This window comes from Canis lupus, chromosome 7, assembly GCF_048164855.1.
Source record: "Canis lupus baileyi chromosome 7, mCanLup2.hap1, whole genome shotgun sequence".
Classification (NCBI taxonomy): domain Eukaryota; kingdom Metazoa; phylum Chordata; class Mammalia; order Carnivora; family Canidae; genus Canis; species Canis lupus.
This window is the reverse complement of record NC_132844.1, coordinates 17,103,887-17,128,126: the sequence shown is the minus strand read 5'-3', so window position 1 is coordinate 17,128,126 and position 24,240 is coordinate 17,103,887. Positions and strand designations below refer to the sequence as shown.

General features: G+C 38.3%; 1 protein-coding gene across 13 annotated transcripts in view; it reads left to right on the top strand.

The window, feature by feature from the left end:
- The window catches only part of KLHL32 (kelch like family member 32), a 234,897-nt gene that overhangs the window by 92,967 nt on the left and 117,690 nt on the right, over window positions 1–24,240 (top strand). For 9 of the 13 annotated variants that reach the window (XM_072832002.1, XM_072832003.1, XM_072832007.1 and 6 more), the window contains one exon: window positions 7,583–7,690. The exons of 3 other annotated variants lie outside the window; for them this stretch is intronic. In XM_072832002.1, the coding sequence (XP_072688103.1) occupies window positions 7,583–7,690 (108 nt within the window). Of the gene's footprint in view, window positions 1–7,582; window positions 7,691–24,240 lie in introns of those variants that run through there. One more of the 13 variants, XM_072832010.1, reaches the window with a different exon arrangement.

The following is a 24,240-nucleotide window of genomic DNA, read 5'->3' as shown; positions in this document are numbered from 1 at the left end:
CTCAACTTGTAATATGCATGTGGGTCACCTAGAACTTTTGTTAAAATGTGCCTTCCATCCAGTAAGTATGCAGTGGGCCTGAGATTCTCATCTCTGAGTAGTGAGGGGCCAGTGATCTCTATAGTACCTTCTAGTTTCAGTATTCCATTTACATAAGAGAAGCTAGAATTTTAGCTGTGATGTTTAAAACACACCCAGCGTGGCTTTGATAAACACTATAAGAGCCTCTTCTGTGTTGTACAGAATCTTCCCTGAAGGCTTATCATATTGTAATCGACACAGAATCCCTCACTTGGCCTCTGCAGTTGCTCCCCCTCTTATTTTTTCTCTTCAGGCTTTCCTGATACTACTGTCCTCTGAAACTTGCCTTCTACATAACTAACTTCCCCTGATTCGTGCGGACTGTGTATCACATCTGCTCGGTCACTTCTCGTCGTGGGCTCCAAATTCTGTTAGGACAGCTGTCAAAGTGCAGGAAATTCAAGTTTGGTTTTAGGCAGTGCATCCTTAGTAGCTTTTGAAAGGCACGATTGTGTCCTATGAGGACAGAACACATGGTCTCTATGTGAAAAGATTGATTCAGTAATGGTTATCAAATATATTCAATAAGGAAGAGAAAGTGTCATCCCTAAATATCTGAAAGAATAGACTTTTTTACATGGTGGGTAGTAAAGTATTGAAATCCCATACCCAAGGAATATAGCCATAGACTAAAAGGTGACAGAAACACCAGAGGAATGAGCAAAAGCCAAGAAAGAGATTCAAGAGGGTAACCCAAGGATAAAGCCAGGTGTGTGGATTCCATCTTCTGTTTTCCAGAGTATGTAACAATGGATAAGGATAAATACAACTCATGTATAGCCTGACTTCATGGTGGGCAACAGTTTCTGGCCTTCCCATCTACTGTATCTTTAGCTAAATAAAAAACAACTTGATTTGTGTCCTTTTTCTGTTCATTCCCCAAAAGACCCAAGTAGCTGAAATCTGACCACATCCTGGAGGAGGAGAATTCTAAAGAGAAATAGGATAAACCATAATCATGCTGGTTTTGAAGGGCTCATTATCACTATGTAGTTAATTTAAGAAGTAACTGTGCCAAGAGCAAAGCTGTGAAATACAGCTAGATTCTTTGAATAAACAAGTTACATATTTGAAGATGTTGGGGAAAACCAATATGTTTCACAGTTTTTAGCATATAAGGTGAACTTTTCTTTATATGGTTAAGATGAGGGAAAACTGGTAGTTGAGAAATAATTTTTGCTGCTTAATTATATGTATAGTAATGTAATTGCTGTTTTCGTTTGTCTTGATATTTTATTCTCTGAGATTTTACTGTACTGTTGGAGGAAGAATTAAAACAGCTACAAATGTATTGGGGGGAAAACCCTCCAACCAAACATCCCCACTCTTTCAGGCCATTAAGCTCTCCAGATTGGATTGTTTTTACATTTGCGAGATAAAGAAGGTAAATAGTCCAGTTCAACTGTGGTCAGGACCCTTCTGTCTTTAATGCCAGGGAAATGGGGAATTGTGGTTAATTAAACAGTCTCATTAACTGAGATTTGCCACCCATTCTATATGTGAGGTATAGCCAAAATGCAATAAAAGATAATCACCATTAATACTAAATTGAGCAAAATGTAATCTTTGTTGACTCAGAAGGTAGCTCAGATCTCTGTAATGCCACATGGCCGCTGTAAACATTACTAATAAATAATACTGCACATATAAAAGATGGAGGGGATCAGGCTAGATCTGCTGCTATCATTACAAGTTGCTCTTTTTCATAACTTCCTTAGGCATGTTAGTTTGAATTTATTTAACTCTCATAAAAGATAAGGGTTGATGTACCCCACACATGCAGTTATTTCATTCATTAAAACACCTAGATTTCTGATAAAAGGGAGTTCACTGTACATCTTGCCCATGTCCAGTGCAACTCCAAAGTTACATGTAGTTTACCAGGTGAAAAGATCATTATTTACCAGCTTATAAGTGCTTTAAAAAAAAGTCTATTGGTCTTCTCATCTTTGAAGATGTAGAATTTCCATTGGTCAGTTTTGTGGCATAATGTACCGACCTGAACTGGGTTGTAGTTTATCTTGTGACTGCATGACAACTAACATGACCCAAAGAAACTTAATTCATGTACTGTGATTTTAAGACTCAATTTGTGTCATTTCTGTGTGAAATACAGGAGGAGTGACACACTGTAAATCAACAATTCTCTCTGTGGTTGTGGTTTAAGTGGATTGTGTTCCTACAAACTGGATTTTCAATTAGAAAGATTTGTGGGGCAGCAGCACATTATCAACCAAGAGTGAGCTGTGACAACTGTAAATCTCAGCCTGGCAAAGACTCTCCCAAAGACAAAAACAGCGTGAACCAAGGAAGAATCTGCACACTGCTTCCATATTTCTAAGCAGAACCTTATCCAATGCTTTGGCAGAATGTTGTGGCTTGATAGAGGGCATTGCCATATGTTCCTACTTTTTTCTAAATGTCTAGCTTTGCACTAATTTTTACTTAGCTTCTTTCTGTTTAACTGTAGCTACTTACCTAAAACACCTATATGCAAAAATATGCATATGCAAAAATTCTCTTCCTATGTCAGATTCATTATTTTTGCTCAGAACACTGTGGAACAGCTGGGTGTCATCTGAAGCTACATCATCATCTGAATTTTTGAAGAGCATGTTGGTTCATCATTCATTCATTCATCTGTATTTATTGCATGCATGCAGTGCTAGGGTCCAGAGGCTTCACAGTGAGGAGGAAGATATGGTGCCCACTTTCATGGAGTTTACCTTTTCAGGACATTCAGTGCTAAAAGATAGCACTGATAGTGATAGGTCCTATCACTTCTTTTGCCACCAAAGGACATTTTGTCCTTCACTGTGGGCTCCAGAAACTCTCTTGACATTGTTTCACAGGCTCTCTTGACATTTCACAAGCTTCACAAGCTGATAAATGACTGGGTTCTTCCTTACTTTGGTGGTATCCAGTGAGACTTCTTCTAATTGAGGTGTCTTGTAAGTTTATTAAACCCAAAACATAGACCTTGATTTAATAGTTCCTTTTTTTCTTCTAATTAACTGATATTGTAACTTTTAAAAATTATGTTTAAAATTTATGACATTAAGTTCCTAGGACTATATGATATGATATCAGAATGGAAGTTGTGTGTTTATGGAAATGGTGGTGATGGTTTTTATGATGTGGTCAGTCCTTAAAGTAGGGTATAGGAGTATGTGGTTAAAGTGAAGTCCTGTAGCCAGACAGGGATTTTGAGTGGGTCAGTCATTAGAAAAGTATTTCCTAAAGGAACAGATGGGCAGAGGGCAGAGGAGGGGCTGTTTCCTTGCTCTTGTTCCAGATGGGATCAAAGAGACACAGCTTGGATTAGAACAATAGCTTCTATTTATTAAGCATCTACTATGTGCCAGGTACTATGCCCGACATTAAGCATAATCATATCTAAACTTCAAGACAACTCTATGAGATTTGTATTGTCTCTGTATTACAGATAAAGGGCCTGAGGTTCAGAGAAATTAGCCAAGGCAAATTGCCACATGACTATAGGTTATGAACCCAGGATTTGAATCAGATGTGTCTTTCTGCACAGTCCTGAACATTAAAACTAAAAGTTTTCAAAAGACACTTGTTAGAAATACACAGGTGACACATATTTGTTGTAGTGATCCAAATGATACTATGTAAGTAAAGTAAAATTCATAGTCTTTTCCTTCCCTCAATAGTCATACCTTATGGGGCACCTTGGTGGCTCACTAGTTGAGCACCTGCCTTGAGCTCAGGTCCTGATCCTGGGGTCTTGGGGTGAGTCCTGTATCAGGCCCTCTGCAGAAAGCCTGCTTCTCCCTTTGCTTATGTCTCTGCATCTCTCTGTGTGTCTTTCATGAACAAATAAAATCTTAAAAAATAATAGTCATACCCTCGAACATAACCACAGTGATAAATTTGGTGTTCCTTTATTGTGTGTACAAACATGTACAATGATATATGTACATTATTTAAGGGGTTGTATTCTCATTCCGACTCTACCAAGCCAGACTTCAAGTTCAGTAGCTCACTGGTTGAGGATGCCTGTTCTATGCCACCTTTGCTATGATTGCTTTTGAAAGACCCCAAAGAAAGTAGATTCAGAAAACTCCCTTGGTGGCCTTTTCTTTTATTTAACCTTTGTTGTCAGGAACTTTTTGCCTTTCATTAACCCAAAAAATTCTTCTGCAGTTTGAGTCCTTTCTGTCAACAGTGGAGTTGATGGAGAGCAGCTGGTCACCATTTCAAGTGCAATTACAACTTGGAAGATCTGAAAAAAGAAGTTAGTGTTGGGAAAATAAAACATTGAAATACCTGTATACTAAAAAACACATTGGAAACAACTGAAATTTTTTCCAGTTTTTTTTTTTTTTTTTTTAGAGTGGCTGTAAGAAGTCTAGAAGCAAATTCAGAATTACACAAATAGAAAGTCTTTTTTTTTTTTATTGTGACCTGTGCTTTTTAGTTTTGAAATTTTATTGATTTATTGATTTATGTTTTTAAGTAGGCTCCATGCCCAATGTGGGACTTGAACTCATGATCCTGAGATCAAGAGTTGCATTCTCTGTGTGAGCCAGACACCCCTGGTTTTGATTTTAGATCTTTTACAAAACGCATAAGCAGAATCCATTTGCATTAAAATCAATTTTCTGAGAGCCCTTTTTAAACTATTGCTACCCTTGATTAAAAAAAAAAAAAACAAAATAAAAAAACCCAGAGATAGTATTCCCAATGTATCACTGCTTTTAACCAAAGAATACATGAAAACTTAATTGTATTTCATCATTATTCCAGTATGTAAGTTTCATTAAGACTTTACCATATACAGGCACTATAAAAATACTTCATACATGTACTGTCATCTACATTTCAAACACGTTCATGAAGTGTGTACAATTTTTGGCCCCATTGTTTAGATAAGAAAACAGAGTCAGAGAGAGGTTACATGTTTGTCCCAGTAACTTGCCAGTGTGTGTAATCAAACCCAGAATAGTTTGATTACACATTTGCCTTTAATCACTGTGGTTCACCAAACCAAGGGTTATGTGATTTCAGATCCATTTTTCTTAACCAATCATATAGTACCTTAAATCCCAGTGGCAACACCATTAAGCCATATCAGTTCACTACCTATCCACATTGCCAAATATACCATATTGACCATTCAGCTTCTAAAGAAATGTCAGGTTTCATTTATTCATGATAAAGTAAATTCCTGAAAGTAAAATATTCTAAATGTTTGCTATTTAACATAGCAAATATAATTGAGTACGTTACCCGTTACATAATGCCTAATGTCTTTAGGATATTTTGAGTGTTTTTTTTTTCAAATTTTAAGCATTTAAAATGCCTTTAGAAGATTTCTCAAATCAAAAGAGAGCAATGATTTTCTATTTCTAACAATTAAAATTTTTAACTATAAGCTAACAGAGAATTCTGTTCATTATGAAAATTCAGAGCTAATGGAGAGAAATGAGGATCTCTGGAAAGAATAATGGGCCACCAATTAATACTGCCAGTCAGGGGTGCCTGGGTGGCTCAGTCGGTGAGTGTCTGACTCTTGGTTTCTGCCCAGATTGTGATCTCAGGGTCATGAGATTGAGTCCCGCCTTGGGCTCTATGCCGGGCATGGGCCTGCTAGGAATTCTCTCTCTCTCTCTCTGTCTGTCTCTCCTTCTCTGCCTCTCCCCTCTCAAAAATAAAAACCAAACAAAAAAACCACCATTCAATATATATTAAATTAAAATATATAGAGCTATGAGGATCAAAAACAAATTTATCACCATAAAAATTCTAAGACGTGAATATTATTAATACTTTAGTCAAACAAAAACATCACTTTTCTAAACTTAAAAAATTTAGTGTATACTAAAATATTTTCATACATAAGAGTAAGATCCCCCCCTTACTTTTTTGTTTTATCTCTATGAAGTTAGCTAAGCTGCAGAATTTGAAGGGATAGTTTCCTTAAGACTTTTATCACTTCTGACATCTATTGCAAGTTTGAGGGATTCCTAAAATTATTCTCATATTCAATAATTCACTAGGAAGTCTCCCAGAACTCGCTGAAATGTTTTATATTTACTGACTTTTTGCAGGGAAAGGATACAAATTGAGTGTATCCTACAAATTGGGGAATTAGACAAGGAAAGACACATTGAACAGAATCCAGAAGTGGACCACATACAGAGCTGCTGGCCATCCTCCCCCTTTGGAGTCATAGTATATCTCCTCCTGGCCATGCTAAGTGATAAAATGCCCAGAGGACTGCCAACCAGGGACACTCACCCAACCTTTTGGTGTTCAGAGTTTATTTGAGGCTCAGTTATAGATTGCCCATGTGTTTGACCTTTTGTACCCCGCCTCTCCTACAGGTCAGGCTAATACCTTTCATTCTCAGTTTCTGGAGGCCAGAACTGATATACTATGGTGCAAACCCCCATAATAAATCATGTTGTTAGACTGTCATTGGCCAGGCCAGACAAACAAGAACACTCCTGTCTGGCAGGATATTCCAAGGGCCTGGAGATTTCCAAGGCCTGGAGTGGCCTTTCAGAAGCCCAGGGAAAAGTCCAGAGCTCCCTTTGGGTAAGGTTAATTCTCCACTATATAAATGTATACTTCTCTAAATTATGTATTTCATTATTGGTAACCCAAAATGGAATATTCTCTTTATACCTGTTAAGTCAACCTTTTTAAAAGTATACAAATTACTGTGGGTTTCCTTGTTTGTTTTTGGACATGGGATATGCAGATATATTTTTTAAAATTGTCAAGTTTTCATTTTTTTTAATTTTCAAATTTTCATTTGACATACTGATCATCCAGTAGAACTGATTTTCAGTAAGTTGGCCATTTGGAGAACTGGTTTGGGGCAAATTGATTTTCACTAAATAACTTAGTGATTCTCAAACTTAAGTGAGCATCGGAGTCATGTGGATGGCCTGTTATAACACACATTGTTGGCCCCCACTGTGAGTTTTCTGATTCAGTAGGTCTGAGCTGGGGCCCCAGAAATCTGTACTCTAAAGTTCCCAGGTGACGCTGATATTGCTGGTCCAGGGTCCACATTTTGAGAGCCACTGGAATAGAGTGTATGATACATGGCAGATGAGAGGAATGAGCTGTGCCATTGAGATGAGGCAGAAAAAAAAGGCAAAGAGTCAGCAAACGAAAGTTCTACTTTCCATGTCCTGTTGGCAGGAGTGTTTGAAGTTCTCCAGATTTCATGATAGTTGTGAGACCCCAGATCCAGAGAATGAGTTCAGTGAGTGAGCCTAAACGTAGTTACCTCAGAGAACAGTCGTGGGGTTAAATAGAACTCTGTGTGTGAGGTGTACGGTGCCATTTGTGTGTTATTGTAGCTGTTTAGACAGCAAAGTGATTTGCAGTGGCTTGTTTTGAATACCAAAATCAGTCTTTAATTTATACAATGTTTTTCTTTCCTAGTCTGCCTAGGACTTTGTCTTATTCTCTTGCTTTGTAAATTCTGTCTCATTTCTCTCATTTTCTCCCATCTCAGGCCATGTTCAGTCTCTGTATGGTGGAAAGTGGAGCTGATGAGGTGAATTTACATGGTGTGACCAGCCTTGGTTTAAAGCAGGCCCTGGAGTTTGCATACACAGGACAGGTATGGTACCACATGTCATCTTAGAGCTTAACATTTTAACTGCAGCTAACCAGAGGGGATTATCCTTGACATCTGAGGTTTAGGTATTTCTCTTGTTATTTATTTTGATGTTTAGAAAAAGAAAAAAAGCTCACATCTCCTTAATTTTATAACTAAAATGATTGAAAGGTAAAGCAATTTGATTTTAAATATGACCTGGGTAACATAATATTTTAATCTGAGCTCAGTGGCTTGCTGGTGTAATTTTAAAACATCCTAAAGAACCGTCGTAGAGGAAAGAGTTTGAAAAATAACTTGAATTGTTATTACTGAAGCTCTGTTACTTAATCATGGCTTTATTGGCTGAAAAAAGTTAAAGTTCCAAGAAGTTATCTCTGGCGCCTTTTCACCCTGTCCTACACATGTCTCAGAGTTAGGGTCTCAGTTATTAGATTATAACGTGATAGTTTGAGAGCCAGAACCATTCATCATTAAAATTGTCATAGGATTTACAGAGATCTCCAGACAACATCCATTTTCTCTTTTTTAGTGAGAGAATAATAATGATGACTAATGTAAGAGCCAGGTCAACATATGACTATCAGAGAAAATCAAAATAAAACTATGTAAAGACAGTATGAATCCAGATCCAAAGCATCATGTTCTTTACTAGTTTCATGCTATTGAAGCAATTATTAGAACACACAAAAACCTTCCTTTTAAAATTATTTTTAATTGAGATATAAGAGATATATAACATTGTATTAGTTTTGGGTATAGAACTTAATGATTCAATGTAAGTACTACAATTAGTTTAACATCCATCACCACACATAGTTACATTTTTTGTCTTATGGTGAGGACTTTTAAAATCTACTCTCAATATCTTTCAAACATACAATAGTATTTCAAATATACAATATTTGAATACAAAATTTTAAATATACGATAGTATTATTGACTGTAGTCACCATGCAGTACGTTACATCTCCAGGGCTTGCTTACTAAACCTGGAAGTATGTACCTTTGACCCCCTTCACCCATTTTACCCACCCCCCACTCCCCATTTCACTTGAGAGCCACTCAACTGAGTCAACCCACATACAGACTGGATGTTTACCCTCTTTCATAAAGTTTTGTTTTTTAATTCCATTTTATTCAACTTACATTTACTGTCTTCATGCTAAAATAAGGGCCTCTTCTGTTGGTAGGCCCATATCCTGGTGGAGTAAAGAAGCATAGACATAATCAAATGTACTCATTGTGTTAGAGAGGTACAGTAGAAGCAGAATACAAGAAGCATTGGAGACAAAAAGCAGGTTGTGGTCAGCTCGGGCCATCAGTACCAACTTTCACAGAGAAGGTGGTATTTGGGTCTTGAAGAATGTTGGGAGCTCTGTTTTCTACTAAATTTCCCTCCTTAGAGAGGCTTTCTAAACCATATGATATTGTCCATTTTCTTTTCCAGAACTAGTAGAATTTGAGATATGTTTCATAGAGTAAGCGAGGCAACTTGGCAGCAGAAATGAAAATAGTGGGTAGAAAGGAAAAAAGCATCCATTAGGTAGCAAGTGCAAAGGGAGATACAAAGGAAATGGATCACAAATTCAGAGGCAGCCCAGTCAGATTTCATGCCTTATGAAATTCAGGTGGACAGTTATTATTCACAGAGTTACCAAAACTGATTCCTACTGAGGTGAGCAAACTATGTCTTGTATGCTTTTTGGTTTACAGATATAAAGACAGATACCCGCTCTAAATTGTGTCTATTGTAGATTTCTTTCTTCGTGTCTGAAATATGGTCATGCCAGCACTTGCCTATCTGTAAACTACTATTGATAACCTATAGCTCATACTTTCCTGGGGTGCAGTGGGAATGAAATAGTACATTGTGTGTGTGTGTGTGTGTGTGTGTATTGTGTGTGTGTGTGTGTGTGTTTGATAAAACTACCCGAGTAATTTTTGTACTTAGCTGCATTGGTAATGGAATGGTTTAAGCTCAGAAATTATAGGCTGCAACACTTTTAAATCATGAGTAAACAGAAGGGTGCAAAAACTGCTATAAAGGCTGAGACAGAACACACATGCAGATATAAGTGGGTGTCTTATTATTTGCCTTGATTGCCCTATAGTTTCTTTCACAAGTATATATATATATGTGTGTACTATATGCAATGCTATGGCATGGACTTTTTGAAGGGTAAGAAAACTGCTTGGGAAGAAGTTTGCAGAAGGGAAGCCATATCTCATTGCTTAGGAGTCATATGCTCATATTCCACTTTTATGAGTTAAAAAGAATGCCATTAATGCTTAAAAAAAAAAAAAAAAAAAAGCAAGCCCTAGGGCCAGACCTGAAGTTGCATTTATTCTGCCCAGTGACCCACTCTTGATATGTATACCCACAGACCAGCAACAAGCCTGCAGCGTACGGCAATAACTCATCTGTTCAGGTTATGTCCTGAGGGACAGGAAGTGGGCTGACATTTCGTGGAGCATCTTCTTCAAGACAAGGGCACTGCCCTAAGGATTTTATGTGTGTCGTTTGACCTAATCTTCTAGACAGCTCTGAAGAATGCAGTGATCCCATCATGCCCAGGAAGATGACGAGCCCAGGAAGGTACAGGGAATGACTCAAAGCACTCTCCCAGTGTACAATGACTCAGTGAGTCAAGCCCAGTCCTCTTAACTTCAAATCCATTTTTCTACCTTAATGTCCTATGTCGCTGAGGAAAGGTTAACTCGTATTTGTTCTACTTTGTTGAAGGAGGCAGGGAAGCATTTGGACATTTTAGGGAGTGAACTGTTTTGATGGTTCTCTCATCCTGGGTGCCTTTGCAACACTCAATTCATGAGAGCTTCAGGTTGCACTTGTACTCTATGTAGGATTACTCTTCACTGCACAGTGGAAATTGATATAGGCTTTCTTGGACGGCATCCATGGTACTTTGCTTTCTTCAATACCAAAATGACCTTATGATAAATTTGTTTTCTTTTTGAGACATGAACACAGATAATGGCAAAAAGTGAAATTGCAGTATGCTTGGGAAATGCAAAATGCTGCTTTCTCTTACTATGGAATTGACGTTAGCAGTAAGCAAAGACTGGAATATGGAAGCATGAATACAAGTAAATAGTAAATAACACTACATATTAGATATTCACTAATATTATTAGATATTAGATATTCACTAATCTGTTGTCTTTAGCTATGATATAGATTTGTAAAAGTCGGGGTTAACATTGAACTTATCTACCACTAGCTATTTCTACTGGCAGTTGATTATACCTTTAGATGGTGGTAGTAAGCATAGTATAAAATATAAGTATTTTAAATGTCTGAAAATCATTGCTGTCGTGGGAGATAAATTGGAAGTATCGCGTGGGTGCGATGAGTGAATGCTGCTACGTGTGATAAGACGTGTGCATGTTCCTCCTACGTAATGCTCTAAAGCATAACCTTCTTAAAACTGATCACAGATTTCATCCAGGAAATTTTAAAGAAAAAGCAAACTTTTCCCCTAATGCTAATGTATCTTCTGAAAGTGCACGCACTTTTCTTATCAAGGAGTCTACATGGGGCCGAGTAAGCGCACACTCTACTTTCACACTGAGTAGAGATGTGCCCTTCCTATGGGCACACCCTACTTAGGGCACAGCTTGTGCAGAGACTGGGATGCTTTGCAACCCTGTGGGTGTGTTTGCATAGCCATAAAGAGCAGAAGCAGCTGTGAGGGCAAAGAAGCCAGGCTACTCTCCAGGTCCTATTCTCGGCTGGTGCTGAGAGCCAGGTCAGAAGCAAGTGGTGTGATGCAAACTGTCACTGGGCAGCTCTGCCTTAGGGAGGAAAGGACAAAGTAAACTTAAGAAAACACAAACTCTCTCTTAATCTGGTGGGCAAGACTGCCTGTTACCTAGCCTCCCTCAGTCTCCTCACTTTCCAGCTCTCTCCATATTTCAGACCAGGGAGGAAAAAGAGGGAAAAAAGGATTCTGATGAAGATATTGCCTGGGAGGAGGATTCCCAGTCTGAACTAGACAAGAGGTCAGCCACTCAGGAGTAAGTAGATGTTGCTAAGAAAGCCCAGAGACACTGGGGATCGATTAACAGCAAGACCCTTCTATAAAGTGAAGAGCCCTACTCAGAAGATGGAAGACTTCTAACCTCAAAGGTCCTGGAATAAGCCTCTAGGAATTTGAGTAACTAAGGACCAAAAGAGGAAGCAAAGAGGACTGAAAACCACAATAAAGTTCACTGGTTAGCACTCCAGCTGTGATGATATTAAGGATGATAGGCTATGTGCCAAGTACAGTGCTTAATACCGTCTTTATAGGGGAACAAGGGCTTAAGCCTAGTTAGCTTCCTCTTACTTTCCAGGTAACTGTCCTCCTGTTCTGTCCCTTGTAGTCTTATGGAGAGAGAAACAATGCACCAAATGATAGTGATATTTGTAGTTCCCTTTAGTATTTCCACCTCCAGGTACTGCCAGCTTTGTCAACCATGAACCAGCCATATCCAATCTGGCCATCTGAACAAAAAGGACTCTTTGGTACCTGTGTTCCCTTGCTTTTCTCTTCATTATCCAGTAACTCTAGTCTTGGCCCCCCAATACATGGAAGAACCCATCTCTTTGGGACTCCCATCCTAATTACCTTCCTCTAATACGGAGAATGCTTTAGTACAATATTCACAAGGATATTTTGTGTAACCATTAATATTAATATTTTAGAGCCTTTGGAAATGTAGAAAAGTATGATGCTCTATTAAGTGAAAAAAAATTTTAGCTGTAATTGTGGTTATGTAAAAATATTCATGCAATCAGAAATTGTAAACTCCAGGAAGCTATTCCTTAATATTCATGCTCTTTGCAGTGGTTTTACTTCCTGATTCTTACTTGGTTCCTTAATAGGTTCACATTATTTTTTTTTACATAACATTGATAAGGCATACATTGTAGCATTCCATTTTATGATCATTGAAACTGTATTTGTAATGCATAGTTGAATATTTTTCTTTGTAGACCTGAGTGTCAGGCTCGGTAGCAAAGTGACAAGAGTCTTAATTAGAACTGCATCCCATGGACCATCCCTACATAGGGATAGATGTGTAATTTTACATGGACAAAGCCCCCATAAGATTTACTTACAAACATAACCTGGTTGAACTAAATGGTAGCCCATGAACAAATCCGGGAGAAATTTTTCTTAAGTGCGTCTCTGGGGACCAACATTCAGGCTTTTCAGTGGTTTAAATAATTTAGCTGTAGAATTCCTTCTTTACCTGGAAGTACCTCCAGAAGCCTGGCAAGCAAAAGGCCCCCAAGTACCTGCATTGTGCCGTAGGCTCTAGAGAGCAGTCTAAAGTCCACATTCTAAGGAAGAATATTTTGAATTGTACAGAAAATGTTCATTTTCTCCTCCCCTTAATTCTTGTCAGAGCTGTGCCAGAATCCATACTGGAAGGTTTGAGAGAGTAAAATGAAGGAAGCTTGAATTTCATCAGTGACTTGTTGATTTCTTGGATCTTTTGAAATTGCATTATCTGCCCTTGGAGAGATTTTCTCTTTTATCCGTGGATCATTGAAGCAAACATACAAGCAGATGTATCCACTTACGGTTTTGGGATGAAGATGTTCCTTGTTCTCACTCATCGTTTTACAAAAGTATCAATTAACTTGATAGACAAGAACTATATGCCAAGTGGAATTTTTATGGTTTCTCAAGATGTCAGGTAAAGCAAAAAATGTTGACATGTCTTGGTGGCCAAAAGTGGGAAGGACAGGTAAGGGACCTAATCATTTATTGTGGAAAAAGGAGAAGTGAGATTTTAGAGGTCCAGGTCCCGACCCCTGGAAGCCTTCTTTTCTCAGCTGAGGACCCAAGATCCCAAGGACTCACAGGGCCTGAAGCCTGTCTGTTCTTCAAGGAGAACAGCTGAGTCAGGCAAAGTGAAGCCACATGGGAGGAGCTCCTCCCTGTAGAGCAGGACCAGTTCTAATTAACAGCTTCAGCCAGCCTGTTCTATATTAAATTTGTGCATGCCGTCTGGCCAGAATGTAACCAGGTGTAGTTTATGCTGCAAGAATTATAAAGCCATTTGCTCAGCATATCAGTATCTAAAATAACTCTCTGTGAAGAAGTGTAACTGTGGCCACACTTCTGAGATTTGCTTTCATTTGGTAATGAAGCTGATACTTAAATTTTTTTTTAAAACTTTCCTGACTTTTCTGTACTAATTTGCAAGTTTTGGGTTTCTGCGTTATCTTTTAGGCATTCTCTAAAACCAGAATGGCTCCCTCACCTATGCAAAATTTGATTCAGATGTTGAAACTGGAAATAACACGCATGTACCAAGAGGATGTAAAAAAGGCTTATTACTCACACAATGAGGCTTTCTGGGGAGGACAGGGCAGCTCCCAAGCAGGCTCAAAAATGGCTTCACAGGGCAAGCAGGGCAGTGATTGGCTTTTATTGTGGTTAGGGGATGGAGCTGGAGGATCTTCACACAGGCTGGGGCTTGTGTGGTTTGAACTTCCTACCAGCACCACAGGAGAGAGCACTGAGTCTTTCTCCTACTTTTTTCTAGGTGTGAGGGAAGCAGGGAGGAGGGGGTGCTGAGACTTGAAAGCTGTTAGCAGACAAACATCAAAAATGGAGTCAGACCTCAGTTACATTAGTCTAGCATTCTACTTGAGTGATAAGTCACGTTTTAGGCACAGATATTTTCCTTTGAGATATTGTGAAACTCAGTCACTTAGAAAAACAAAACATGTCTCAACAATATGCTAAAAGCATTTGTGATCTTTCTCAGCATTAATTCTGTGCTGAGGAACCCTTCAGGGGTCAGGGTACTTGAGCTCATTGTGTACAGAACATGCATATCCAGATGGGGTCTCTGGATATCTGAGTTAGCTTTAGATGACAAGGATGAGTGTGGCCCCTCTGTGTTTTAACCTTATCTTTATTTATTTATGAAACTCCATTCAAATGAACTAGATTTGTTGCCTCTCTTTCCTCTACTCTCCTTCTGACTCTATCTCCCATCCCCACCCTATTGCCAGTATAGAAAGAGAAGTATTTCCTGTATGCTTTTGATAATGGTTCTGTTGTCATAAGTGGGGCAATAAACAAACAGCCCTTTTCTAGCTGATGTCCTCCAAAGTGGAATTGGCTAATATCCAGCAACTTAAAATAGTAGGTCAACCCACTTAGTTAATTCAGGGTAGATTTTGCACTTCTGTGCGCTTGTTTCTTTTGAATGTTTTAGCAGAAAGTGTTATTGCCAGACATTTTGTATTTTATGATACCCATCTGAAATTTTTTCCTTTGCTATGGTGGATGAACAGTAATTCTTGTTTTATAGTATTTCTAAGCAGAAATCAAAGTGGAATTTCTCAGCAGGGCTCTTTCTTGGTCATTAGAATTTCTGAGTGTTGGCTGCTCTCCAAAACATTCCCTAAGGAAATTCTGACCCTTCTTTTAGGGGCTCTATCAAATCACTTCTGAGTGGAAGGAGGTTAACAGTTTACTTAATGGAGAAACTTGATTAGCTTATTAATTTTCATAAGAAGATGTCAGCCTATTGATGGCTTTTTAAAGTACCTAAGCTTTTCCCCTGATTCAGCAAAAGAGAATAATTGCACTCCAGCCTCAGCCTATTTTCTGGGACAGTTTTCACTAAAAGTTCATTTGGAGAAATTATATACATAATGGATTCCTAGAAGATACACTGTCTCTCAGGCTTGGTGATTCTCAACCTCATCTATCAGACCTTAATATAAAAAGGCAACATTGAATGTTTTAGGTTATCCTGAAATGAAATTCTTAGATATAATAATTACTTTACACATCAAAAAGAAACCTTAACTATATATGAAGAGTAAACAGAAGGAAAGAAAGTATAATAGAAATGATATGTATTTCAGTTGATACATACTGGGGTAGATCTCTTTAGGAAACATAATGAAACAATTTTCTAAAATAGTAAAATTCCATAGAAAGCAAAGTAGTAGACTTTTTAAAAAATTTATTTATTTGAGAGAGCATGTGTGCACACAGGTGTTGCATGATGGGGGAGGTAGGGGCAGGGGGACAGGGAGAAGCAGACTCCTGGCTGAGCAGGGAGCCTGACTGGGGCTCAATTCCAGGACCCCAAGATCATGATCTGAGCCAAAGGCAGAGATGCTTAACCAAGTGAGCCACCCAGGCACCTCAGCTTTTCTTGGTTTTTACTGTGGTAGCATTCCTGGAGAATTCAGTGTATCTTGACATAAAAACAAGAAAAAAATGTGTTTATATGTAAAACAGAATTAGATTCTGGGCTCAGATTTTTCTAAGTAAGCTTTTTCATTTATGTGCATGTCCAGCAGGGAATTCAGATGTGTAGGATAGAGGGTGTTTCTGTGGTTTGTGACTGTCCTGTACAGTGTGACAGCATCCTTGGCCACTACCCAATAAATGCCAATAGTGTCCCTCCTCCTGGGACAACCAAAAGTACCTGCACGAATTTCCATATTGCTCCCTAGAAGGCTGTACTGCCTCTATTAAGAAGCAATGATCAACTATTCTAAATTTTTAAAAAAAATTTTTTAAGATTTTATTTATTTATTCATAGACACAGAGAGAAAGAGGCAGAGACACAGGCAGAGGGAGAAGCAGGCTCCATTCAGGGAGCCCGATGTGGGACTCAATCCCGGGTCCCCAGGATCACACCCCAGGCTGCAGGTCCCCAGGATCACACCCCAAACTGCTGCGCCACCGGGGCTGCCCAACTATTCTAAATTTTATACCTGGATCAAGGTTGAAAATCAGAAAACTAAATGTCTGGGTTCAAAGAATTATTGACTTACTTTTTATGCAATGCTTTATAAAATACACTATCATCACCAGGTAAGTCATGCAATGACACTCTTAATATCTTCAGGAAAATTTCCATTAGATCTCAAGGCCTGGAGAAGCTAGGATTCATTTTCCCTTACTAAGGTTTTTACCCTTATTAGGTTACATTTTTTATCTTTTTACCCTTATTAAGTTACATTTCCTTTTTAGTTTGATTCTAGGAAGCTTAGAGGCATGTTTGTGGCCTACTTTTAATAGTTACAAGGATGGTGCTTCTGGGTGGCTCAGTTGGTTAAGTGTCTGCCTTTGGCTCAGGTCATGATCCCAAGGTCCTAGAATCAAGCCCGGCATTGGACTCCCTGCACAGCCAGGGAGTCTGCTTCTCCCTTTGTTCTTCCCTACCCCACTTGTACTTTCTCTCAAATAAATAAATAAAATCTTAAAAAATAGTTATAAGGATATAAAAACATATGCATATATACACCTCTTCTCCTGACTTCATGTTACTTTTTGTTTCCTATTTTCTCTTAGCTTGAGTTATTTTTGTTCCTAATTTTTAAATGCTTGTTATTGATCCTTCAGATCCATATCAAAATGAGATATTATGGGGCACCTGGATGGCTCAGTTGGTTGAGCATCTGTCTTCAACTCAGGTCATGATCTCAGGGTCCTGGGATTGAGCCCCGTACTGGGCTCCCTGCTCAGCAGGGAGTCTGCTTCTCCCTCTGCCCTGCCCCTTCCCCTGCTTGTGCTCTCTCTGTCAAATAAATAAAAATAAGATCTTTTTTAAAAAATGAGATATCATATAAATAAATATATTGGGTAAATAAAGAGATTTGGGGCCTCTGAACATCTTTGAAATCCCAGAGGTACTTTAATGTTATTTGTAGGCATGAATAAAGTGGTGCTATACCCGATTAGTTCTGCCTTTGAAAATGAAGTGTCTCCAAATTCCCAAGTTGTTCCATAAATAAACCATTCCACTTGCTTTCTAAATTTTTTCCATCCTTGTTTTCAGCACTAAAAATAGGGCATATCATTCTTCATTTTTGAAAATAAAGAAAAAAATCACCCAAATGGTTACACAAACATAAAGAAGAATAAAAAAGAAAGCAATATTCATCTGAATTCTATTCACCCAAATTCTCATTTACTTACACATTATATGTTCTCTTTCTGTTTTTTTTCCCCCTGGCCTTTACTCATATACCTAAGTAGTTTTATATAATTTTTTGTGATTATAATTTACTTAATTTCTTCTCTGGAATTAGATAAAAGTACATTTATCCACAGTATATAAATTTAGTTTCTTTCTTGGAGTTAGATAAAAGCACGTTTATCCATAAATGCTGTCTTATTATAATCTAGTTTTTTCTTTCATTTGGATCACTTAAAAAATTAATTAATTTATTTGTTTCGAGAGAGAGAGAGAGAGAGAGAGAGAGAGAGAGAACGCGAGTGAGTGAGCGCTCTCAAGAACAGGGATGGGGGCGCAGGGGGAGGGGGGGAGAGAGAGAGAATCCTAAACCGGCTTCAGGCTCAGTGCTGAACCTTATCCTGACTGGGCTCAATCTAACAATCCTGAGATAATGACCTGAGCCCCAATCAAGAGTTCAGTGCTTAACAGACTGAGCCACCCCGGCACCCTGCATTTGGATTATTTTAAATAAATTCATACACCTGGGATTACTTGATCAAGAGGAAGAAGTATTTTTCGTGAGAACTGCCTTCTGAAGGAATTTTACAATAGCCCACTGTTGGACAATGAGCTTTTTAAACTTTTTTCCTTAAAATAGAATTCTTGAGCCCTCTGCTGGAAGCATTTAGTATTTGTATGAAGTAGTAGTATATGGGAGTTTTACGGTTCCAATATAAGACTTTTATAAAGAAAACAATCTGATAGCAAAAATATATGGTCTCTGTGGTTGATTTCAATATAAAAAACAACTGGCCAAACAGAAGTTTTAAGATTTATATTACAAGTAGGTATTCCATTTGAATAGAATAATGATGCAGACATTCAATTCAGATGGACTGATTTAAATACATCAAGTGACTTCAGTTAATTTGTATTTCATTTGTATACTTCATTAAAAAATCCACTTGTAGTTTATTCTCAAGTTGAGAGCCACTAACTCATCATACTTAATGAGCACCTACTTGTTAAAAACTTACTAGATGTTAAGGATGCACTAAAGAAAAAGAAATACATGGTGAGTGCTTTCTCAGAGTGGATTGAATAGTGGTTGGAAATGCCAGATCAACATACCACTGCATTTATGGAAATGGATTATCATTCTCCCAGCCCCCCAATTTCCTGCGGGCGGTACAAAAGACCCTTTAAGTGTCCCTGGAATTGGGAGGGAGGAATGGGGGACATAAAGCCTGTCCTACCTGAATTCCAGGCTGGAGAAGGTGGGTTCAAAGGACCCTGGGTTCACCTCCTGTCAGCACCAGCCCAGCCCAGGCCTGGGGACCTGGGGGTTGGTGATTTGGGGGACGGTGCTACACCTGTCTCCATTGTTTGTTTTACTTCCCCAAAAATGGATCTTTTTTTCTAAAAGTCCTAGAGAATGGGGAATTGTTCCTGTATATATATATATATATATATTTGTAAATATATATTTTTAAAGGTGAAAAAAATTGTGTATGGAGCATAGTGAAGTCCTTGAAGATGTTTGATACTGCATAAGTTATAATAGTTCTGATAGGAACTAGTTCTGGTTAATTTGCATTTTACTTTGCAGGGAGAAAAATTACCTATTTGATATATGGTAATTGAACAGATCTAGGTCCTGAAAAATGAGTCATAGCCATGCATGGATCTGTCAGGGTAGAAAAAGTTTGGCACAGTTCAAAGAATATAGCCACTGACCTTAGAGGGAACCAAGGCTGGTTCTAGCCTTCGGCAATTTTGGAGAATTATCCATTGCATCCCACTATAAGTATCAACTTTGGGGTGGTTGCTGGGAAAAGTTACAATTTTCACTTCAAATCCATGATTCCATTTCTCAGATGGAAACACATCCTTGCCAGGCAGTGCTAGTTGGTTTCCAAGTAAACTTCTTTTTCCTGGCAATTTTCTCATTTCTTATCTCTTCTCAAACTTTGCCCCGTACCCCCATTACCCTACCTCCAGTACACACAGCACAAGGAAAACTCACCTACCATTGTGAAGATAGATGCAGACAAGAAAATCTGCATCTTTTCACCATCAAATCCCCAAACCCCTGTTTCTGTGCACTTGTTCTGTGTATTCCTATCTTTTATGATGGAAGAGGTATCTTGTCAAAAGTTAATCTCTCCACCGAAGCTCTGGATCTTCTCAGGCTTCACTCCCCAAATCTTCATTGCTGTCTCTTCTGTTTATTGTACATGTTTCAAAAACCCTTTTTAATTCTTATATTCCCCTTCAGCTACCACTTATTTCTCTACTTGGCTTCACAGCAGAATTTTGAAAAAAGTTGCATGAACTTACATTTACTCATTTTCACTTTACCACTCAAGTCCTGAGACTTCCATCATTCTACTGAAATTGTTTTTGACAGTCTCAGATATTGCCAAATTAATTAAATAATGTCACCATGACCTCTCAACTTCATTCAATGCAGCCAACCTGCCTCTCCTTTGAAGGCTTTTCTTTCTGGGTTTTTGTGACATCACACTCTCTGGACTCTTATTATGTACCCTCTCAGATCCCCTTCCCATCATTTCTTTTCAGATGACTTTGCTTGTTCCTCCCCCTCTACAGGCTCTGAATTAATTCCTCATGTGTCAGGATCCTTTTGTTTAGTCTTACTTCTTTTGTAGTGTCATCTGGAGCCATGCTCTTTTGTACAATATTATGCTATTGATGCCCAGCCCCATTTATATTCCATATCAGGGATTGAAAACTTTCTCTGTGAAGGACCATTTAATAAAGTCTTTGGCAGGCCACATAAAGCTCTGTTGCAACTACTCCATCTTGCTGTTATGGCATGAAAACCACCCGACACAAATACGTAGATAAAAAGCTATGTTCCAGTAAATGGAATGACTATATTCTGATAAAACTTTTTTTATGGATACTAAAATTTGAATTTCATATCTTTCTCACATCATATAACATAGGCGCACTTTGTTTTATTGTGCTTCACTTTATTGCACTTAGCAGATACTGGTTTTTAAAAAAATATTTATTTATTCGAGAGAGAGAGTATGCACGTGTGCATGAGTAGGGGGAAGGACAGAGGGAGGGGAAGATCCTCAAGCAGACTCCATGCTGAATGTGGAGCCTGATGAGAGGCCCGAACCCATGACCCTGAGATCGTGACCCCGAGATGCTGACCTGAGCCAAAATCAAGAGTTGGAAGCTCAACTGAATGAGCCTCCCAGGGTTCCCTGCAGATACTGTGGGTTTTTTTGTTTTGTTTTTTTTTGTTTTGTTTTGTTTTTTAACCAGTTGAAGGTTTGTGAGAAGTCTGCATCTGCAAGCCTCTTGACACCATTTTCTGAATACCATTTGTTCATTTTGTGTCTCTATGTCACATTTTGATAATTCTTGCAGCATTTCATACTTTTTCATGATTATTGTATTTGTTATGGCGATCTGTGATCAGTGATCTTTGCTGTTACTGTTGTAATTGTTTGGGGTTCCTGAACTACACCCATATAGTACCACAAACTTAACTAATAACTGTTATGTGTGTTTTGACTGCTCCAGTTATTGGCCATTCCTCTGTCTTTCTTTCATCTCTTTCTCCATTTCTCCATTTCTCCTTCTATTGAGATTAAGCCAGTTCGAGTTGGCCTCTAAATGTTCAGATACAGGAAGAAATGCAAACTAGAAATGATTAATCTTAGTGAGTAAGGCATGTTGAAAGCCAAGACAGGCCAAAAGCAAGGCCTCTTGCACCAAATGATGAGCCAAATTGTGAATTTCCTTCCTGAAGGAAATTAAAAGTGCTACTTGAGTGAGTAATACATGATTGATAAGGAAGCAAAACAACTGAATTACTGATATGAGGAATATTTTAGCGGTCTGGAGAGATGATGATCAGATAGGTCCAGCATTCCCTTAAGCCAAAACCTAATCCAGAGCAGAGCCTTAACTCTCTTCAGCTCTGTGAAGGCTGAGAAAGGTGAGGAAGCTGCAGAAAAAAAGTTCAAAGCTCACAGAGGTTGGTTCTAGAAGTTTCAGGAAAGAAGCTGTCTTTGTAACATCAAAGTGCAAGTTGAGGGACACCTGGGTGGCTCAGGGCATGATCCCAGAGTCCTGAGATCAAGTCCCACATCAGACTTCTGCATGGAGCTTGCTTCTCCCTATGCCTATGTCTCTGCCTCTCTCTCTGTGTCTCTCATGAATAAATAAATAAAATCTTCAAAACAAAACAGAACAAAGTGCAAGTTGAAGCAGCAAGTGCTGATGTAGAAGCTGCAGCCAGTTATCCAGAAGATCTAGCTCAGATAATCGATGAAGGTGGAAACACCAAACAACAGATTTTCACTGTAGACAAAACAGTCTTATGGAAGAAGATGCCATCTAGGACTTTCATAGCTAGAGAAGAAAAGTCAGTGCCTGGTTTTAAAGCTTCAAAGGACAGGCTGACTCTCTTGTTAGGGGCTAATGCAGCTTGTGACTTTACATTGAAGCCAGCATTCATTTGCCATTCTGAAAGTCCCAGGGCCCATAAGAATGATACTAAATCTGCTCTTCCCATGCTCTGTAACTGGAATAAGAAAGCCAGGATGCCAGTACATCTGTTTGTAACATAATTTTCTGAATATTTTAAGCCCACTGTTGAGACATAATGCTCAGAAAAAGATTCCTTTCAAAATATTACTGCTCATTGACAATGTACCTGGTCACCCAAGAGCTCTGATGCAGATGTACAGTGAGAATTATGTTATTTTCATGCCTCCTAACACAACATCCATTCTGCAGCCCATGAATCAAGGAGTAATTTCAACTTTTTTTAATTTAAGAAATACATTTCATAAGGCTCTGGCTGCCATAGATCATGATTCCTCTGATAGATCTGGAAAAGTAAATTGAAAACCTTCTGGAAAGGATTCACCATTCTAGATGCCAGTAAGAACATTGATGATTCATGGGAAGAGATCAAAATAACCCTAACAGGAGTTTGGAAAAAGCTGATTCCAATCCTCATGAATGAGTTGGAGGCGTTCAAGACTTCAGCAGAGGAAGTAACTGCAGATGTGGTGGAAATAGTGAGAAAACTAGGATTAGAAGTGGAGTCTAAGGATGTGACTAAATTACTACAATCACATGAGAAAACTTGAACAGATGAGAAATTGCTTCTGATGGATGAACAAAGAAAGTTGTTTCCTGAGATAGAATCTAATTCTGGTGAAGATGCTGTGAAGATTGTTGAAATTACAACAAAGAGTTTAGAATATTACACACATCTAGCTGATAAAGTGGTAGCAGGGTTTGAGAAGAATGACTCCAGTTTTGAAACAAATTCTGCTGAGGGCAAAATGCTATCAAACAGCATCATATGCTACAGAGAAATCATTCATGAAAAGAAGAGTCCATTGATACAGCAAACTTTATTGTTGTCTTATTTTAAGAAATTGTCATAGTCCCATCAACCTCAGCAACCACCAGCCTGATTAGTCAGCAGCCATCAACATCCAGGTAAGACCCTCCACCAGCAAAAAGATTTTGACTAGTGAAAGCTCAGATGATGGTCAGCATTTTTTAACAGTAAAGTATTTTAAATTAAGGTATGTACATTGTTTTTTTAGACATAATGTTATTACACACTTATTAGACCACAGTGTAGTGTAAACCCAACTTTTATGTGCACTAGAAAACCAGCAAATTAATTTGGCTTGCTTTATTGCACTATATACTATATTATGGCGTGAACCTGCAGTATCTCTGAGGTATGCCTATATTAATCTTTTGGTTTTTTCCCAACTATTTTATAAAGTTAAGACCACTCTTAGAAATTAGTAATCCCCCAAATGAAATACTTAGAAATAAATCTAACAAAATATGAACAAAATCTGTATGGGAAAATTATGAAACTCGATAAAAGAAATTCAAGAACTAAATGGAGAGACATTACACATTCATGAGTAGGAGGACTTGTTAAGATGTCAGTTCTTCCCACTTTGACCTATAGATTCACTATAATCGTAATTGTAACCCTAGCAAGTTATTTTATGGATATCAGCAAACTGATTCCAAAGCTGACACAGAAAGGCAAAAGACCCAGAATAGCCAACAAAATATTGAAGGAGAAGAACAAAGTTGGAAGACTGGCATTACCTGACTTCAAGAGTTATTGTAAGGCTACAGTAATCAAAACAGTGTGGTAGTGGTAAGACAATAGACACATAGATTGATAGAAGGGAATAGAGAGCCCAGAAGTAGACTCGCATAAATATAGTCAACTGGAATTTGACAAAGGAACAAAGGGAATATAATGGAACAAGGATAGTCTTTACAACCAGTGATACTGGAACAATTACATATCCACTTGCAAAAAAATGAATCTAGATAAAGACTTTACATTCTTCACAAAAATTAATTCAAAATGGATCACTGACTCTAAATGTAAAATGCAAAATTGTAAAACTGCTAAAAGGTAACAGGAGACACTTAGATGACTGAGTATAGTGATGACTTCTTAGAAATAACAGCAGAGGCACATCCCATGAAAGAAATAATGGATAAGCCGGACTTCATTAAAATTAAAAAAACTTCTGTTCTGCAAAAGCCAATGT